At 33.1% G+C, this 6000-nt stretch overlaps 1 protein-coding gene across 2 annotated transcripts in view; it reads left to right on the top strand.

The window, feature by feature from the left end:
* Positions 1 to 6000, top strand: part of LOC140059785 (calcium-independent protein kinase C-like) — a 38132-nt gene that overhangs the window by 13490 nt on the left and 18642 nt on the right. For both annotated transcript variants that reach the window (XM_072105686.1, XM_072105687.1), the window contains exons 3-6: positions 3383 to 3551; positions 3855 to 3886; positions 4213 to 4286; positions 5643 to 5781. In XM_072105686.1, coding sequence (XP_071961787.1) covers positions 3383 to 3551; positions 3855 to 3886; positions 4213 to 4286; positions 5643 to 5781 — 414 coding nt within the window. The remainder of the gene's footprint in view (positions 1 to 3382; positions 3552 to 3854; positions 3887 to 4212; positions 4287 to 5642; positions 5782 to 6000) is intronic.

Below are 6000 nucleotides of genomic sequence, written 5' to 3'. Positions count from 1 at the left end.
TTTGGTTCGTGTATCCTTGGTTCAAATCATCTTTTATTCCGCTTTTGGGACAAAAAACAACTTTCACTTTTTTACAGTATTACTGTACAGTTTCGCCGATATCTGGAAAAATTATAAGGATTTTTTTGCTTTCCGATTTTTCTTAGGAGCACTACTTATTGGTAAGCTTCACATCAAGAAAACGTACTGTACAGCTAAAGAAATTTTAACATCTTTTTTTATTATTATATAATAATATAAATTATTTATTGTTTAAAAAAACATTTAAATATAATAAGCATTTTCTACATGAAAATGTATACACTCGCTATAAAATCCGATTGACCTGGTTATTGCAAATGTCGTGACCTTTTATAATCCTTAGAGAATATCCAGTCATTCAATATGAATATTCAATATAATACATTAAAAATGTATAACAGTTTCAATATTGAGTTTGATTAAAATGTTCATGCAACATTAATTTTCACACTTTTTTTATAGATACATTTACAGTTCTTTATGATTATACAGATTTTCCAGCTAAACATGAATATGCAGCATTACACCTTTTTCTATTTATTAATTAAAAAATTAATTAAAAGTAAATTGCATATACCTGTGTATCTTATCATGATGAGAACTACTGTATCTCATCTCCTATGCCCGTACAATCCTCTAGGTCATAGGGCAACTAGAAATTTTACTTACCGTAGTACCTGGTTTTGATTATTATTTTTGTAGCAAAAAAAACCAAAGAACGAAATAAAATAAAGATTGCAACTAAATTATCAACTAGTTGTTGCCATTTTGCCTTTCCCAAACTCTAGCCCTGGCCACGATATTTCTTTTCATACATACTGTACAGTAAGTTGGCGACCCCTCACGAAATGTCACAAAATATACATGAATATTCATTTGTCATCCATAAGATGTGACGTAAGAATTGAGCTACAATTCGCTAATGCAAACGCTTTCTGTCGAGCCGTCTGTGTAGTTGAGTGGATTAGACTATGGACTTTACATGTTGATGTATGGGGTTCGAATACCATGAGCAACTTCTTTTTTATTTATAGTGAGAGATTATTTACAGGGTTACTTTAGTTACATTTAGGATGTAGTTCGGCTATCTTTCACATAATGGGTACCCAACTTATGTACGAAGAAAAAAAATTGCACCCTGGCCCCATGCTGGTGCCATCCCTCCTTCAGAACTATCTTATAATGGAATACTTACACCTCTCCGCAAAGCATTCAAGTTTGCATTGTATAGTTTGAGCCTAGCTTAACTGGATAAACTAAAATTGGCCCGTTTCCCTTCTGAGTTAAGTGCTGAACAACTCAAAATACATCATTTGAACACCCCTATCAGACAAGGGTATTCCAGTTAATATTTAGTAATAATTATTTCATTCCATTCTGTAAGGGGCGGGTTTCCCGCTGTTGAATGAGATTATGAAATAAATAAAAATATAAAAAAAATCATTGTTTTCTTTCATTGATCTAATGAAATTGCTTCAAAGAATAAGAACAAAAAAAGCATATTTTCAAATTGAGTATCAGGATATAAAGACTTTCTATAATTTTGGTTCACGCCTTCAAGATAATTGAAAACTGATTTATTGACGTTGTTTTGTAATAAAATACTGCTTTTTGGAGTTCACACGTAGATCGGAAAAAAAAGCATCCATTTCATTGTGTTCATTACATATGAAGTACATTTTCTAATGTGTGTTACACCATTTTCTTTCATCATGGGAGATACCATCAGCTATATTTAGTGTTTGTGACATCACAACTTTAGCGCAGTGACATCAGCAAAGCTGTTGATGATGTAATCAATTATCGTGTACTGCATCAGTGGCAAATTAGCCGTAGACGATGTAAAGAGTAATGAGTTGAAATTCATAACTCTGTTCAAACTTTGTAGCATTTACTATAAGACGGACATGTTATGAACTCTCTATGGGTGTGATGCCATCAGGACTATATAAGGGCATATTATGGTTATATAAGGGCATATCATGTCTATATAAGGGCACATCATGTCTATATAAGGGCACATCATGTCTATACTGTATAAGGGCACATCATGACTACAGTAAATATGGGCACATCATGACTATATATGGGCACATCTGACTATGGGTACATCATGACTATATATGGGTACATCATGACTATATATGGGTACATCATGACTATATATGGGTACATCATGATGGGTACATCATGACTATATACAATATGGATGTGTCGACATATTTATAACCACTTGATGTATCATAACTATTATGGGCTTGTTGAATAATAAGTTGAATCTGCTCTGTATAGCATTTACTGTATTATGAGAGAGTAGGCAATAAATTACCTCATCAATTCACAACCATATATGGGCACATCATAACCATATATGGTATGGTGATGGCAATGACATCATAGAAAACTGAACATACTGACTAATGTAGACCAACCCAAAAAACAAAACTGAAAATGTAATTTGTAAAGAATTTGAAATTATATCAGATTTTGTTTCTTTATTAAATCCAGGTGTTTGATGCTGTTCTACATTGTACATTCATTGTAGTGTAAGTGTATTTGATTAAAAAGGATTAATTAAAAATCATTGATAATTAATTTACATTGAAATGATTAATACCCTTGATTCCTTTAGCAGATGGTATCTCCTTTTAATCCTACACATATGGAATCACAAGATCTATAATTACATTTACAATCACATTTTTTAACAGATAATATAAGAAACAAATAGTTCTTAGTACTAATAGTACTATATTTAGTTTACATGTTTGTACACTCAATTCATCAAATATTTTTTTCTATTGAAAACGCTATTAGAGTTGGTATTCCATAGACAAGGAGTTTGGTACTGTAGCTGAGTGGTTAGGACACTTAATTGTCATACAGAGAGACCGAGTTTAATTCCCGACCACTCCCAGTGTACTCGGCTGTAAATGATTACCTGGTTGAACATACTACTAGGAAGGATAAGGTGGTGTGAAAAGGAACTGGCCACCCTACCACATAATGCCGAAGCTTAGTAAAATGAGCTCCTAACAGCTTATTTCCCTACTGTACAGTACATTCAGAATGAACACCTTTACATTTATTCCATACACAGTTGAAAACTATAATAAATCTATTTCAAAATGGATAATATTTTAAAGAAAATTGGATGTTGCTTCTCAATTGGGACGAGGCAATTGGTATTGGTACCATCTTTACTATATTGTGCCTATAGTTACCTCCTCCTAATATGTTTAACATGCACTTTTTTAACCATAGGGTACTAAAGTAAACCACTCAACTAAAGGCGGCAAATTTGGTAAATTGCTTTAAATGAAAAACTACAGTAATTGTTCTCTTTTTTATCTATTTTTAGGTGCCGAAGCACCATCCGGTGAAAGGGTATTTCGAGCCAGGGAAAATGCAATGCACAAGCGTCGTTTGGCCGTTAGAGGCAAGAGAATACGACAGATCAACGGTCACAAATTCATGTCAACGTTTTTACGACAACCAACATTCTGTTCACACTGTAAAGAGTTTATATGGTATGTATATTTGGATGTTACACCCAGGTGTATAAATGGGTAGCCGGTTAGATCAAGACTTTGCGCTGATTACTAGTTGCATTATGGGTGTATGTAATGTTTCCATACATGTTTGATAAAAAAAAATGTCATAGTGGGTAATAATGTGAAGCACTTTGAAGCATTGTGCAATAAGCACTTATAGAAGAATGAATATTATTCTTATTATTAATTATTCTTTCCAATACTTTAATGATATACTGTACTTAGTATCATTTTTTTTCCTAATACATTTTTACGAAGTTTATTACATTATGTTTACAGGGGGCTGTACAGTCAAGGCTATCAATGTCAAGGTAAGGGTCGTTGTTGAATGTCATTGCGCAATGAATAATAAATAAATCGCTTTTGAATTACATCAACAAAGCAGTTTTTAAATGCAGTATTACAGTGAGTTAGCTTAAAATGAAATGCTCTAAAAAATATTTTTTGTAATAATTTAATATAGCAATTTAAAACATACAATCACGCACAACAGCGGCAACAAAACATTTTTATTTAACCCACAAGTTTCCATAAAATTCAAGGTGGGTTGTATCCTTATTTAAATTTAAGGAGATTCAAGTATATTTATGCACAGTTTACCTTCCATACTTAAATGTATTTTTATTTTTTCTTTTAGTATGTACTGTCGTGGTTCATAAACGATGTCATACTTTGATGATCACTAAATGTAAAGAACTAAACCCTGGTGAGGTAAGACTAGTAACAAATTAAAAAAGTCTGGTGATATAAGACTAGCTAATATTAAAAATTATGATGATAAGGGATACAGATGGTGTTACCGCGATCTTTAAAGCTCTGGATGCACTATCAAACTTTATGTGACAAAAAATATGATGTGCCCATATATGGACATGATGATGTAATAGCACTACCATTGTTGGTTACATCACACTTTTTTGTCACACTAGTTTGATAGCGTAGACAGAGCTTTATATACAATCGAAAGAAAAAAATACATGAGTAATATAGATAAAAGATGAGAGTGGGTACCAACAAGGTAGCTACTGTAGTCTGGTAAAGGTGGTAAAACTAGCTAAACAAATTAAGGGTATGTTCAGATTCATGGAGTTATGCGTTCGTATCGCAAGCATTAGCTTCGTAAAAGCAAAGTGTTCAGATTTGCTTTTCGTTTGAAACTGAAGTGTCACCAATTTGGGTAAACATCTGGTATGCAGGAGTAAATTTGATTGGTTAGAGGGCAAAATCGTTGTTGCATGACTTATCGTAAGCGGCGTTCACTTATCTTGTACAGTACCTTGAGTTGTAACAAACGAAAGATCAGTGTCGTAGGAGGTGGCTTCCACTAATCTTTTCCTGATTCAGACCTATAGAGTTGTACACCGCATACAATATGAAAGCATTACTCCGTAGGTCTGAACAAGCCCTTAGATGAAGAGATATTAGTAGGCCACCACTAGTATCATAGTAAGATCTTAAAATTAAAATAATTAAACATAAATGTAGGGGTAGAGGAAAACAAGGTAAAGGAATTTCATTGTACAGTAGGTAGAAGTTGAGTGGGGAAGGGGATCAGTGAAGGAGCAGAAGGGCATTTGGAGGGGAAGGGGTGCAATTGGCTAAACCTACAGTAGTGAGGAAAAACTATTATTCTTTTACACAAGATATATGATATTCTACCTTAAAAACTTAATTAATCATTCATTTTAGCATTTATACTTTATGCAATTGACATTCAACATTGAGAATATTTTTTTCGAGTAATTCCCTAAATTGATTTGATTCTTAAGGTCTGTATACACTATCAAACTTTATGTGACAAAAAAAATGTGATGTGCACAAATATGGTAGTAATATGCCTAAATATAGTAGTGATATGACATCATCATGTCCATGGGAACATCACATAAAGTTTGATAGTGTAGATAGAGCTTTGCATTATTAAGTATAAAATGACATGTATAGATTGACAGTTTATACTGTATCAATCAAGTTTTGTTTGCTGCAAGGAAGGAAAACATTGAACCATTTTAAGATAATCCTTCCCTCTCCTTGCCGTTCATCTAATATTTTGTTGTTTAATTTCAGGACACAGAAAATCCGAATATGCGATTTCAGATCAACGTTCCTCATCAGTTTTTGGTTCACAATTATAAAAGATTCACATTTTGCGATCACTGTGGCTCTCTACTGTACGGCGTCATCAAACAGGGATTGCAATGCAATTGTAAGACCTCTTTGCGTTATAATTACACGATTTGCATATACTATACATAACCCGTTTATAATCCCATGCTTCAATAGTATAGTCCCACCTACTAACTTTCATACCCAGATCCCATGGGGCTATCCTTGGTAATGTTTTAAATGCTCTGGTTTTTGTGTTGTAACATTTGCTTTTATGATTTATTTATGTCACAAAAGATGTCGTAAAGAGGTCATGACC

Source organism: Antedon mediterranea, chromosome 10 (genome assembly GCF_964355755.1).
Source record: "Antedon mediterranea chromosome 10, ecAntMedi1.1, whole genome shotgun sequence".
In the NCBI taxonomy this organism is placed as follows: Eukaryota; Metazoa; Echinodermata; class Crinoidea; order Comatulida; family Antedonidae; genus Antedon; species Antedon mediterranea.
This window is presented reverse-complemented; position numbering and strand designations above follow the sequence as displayed.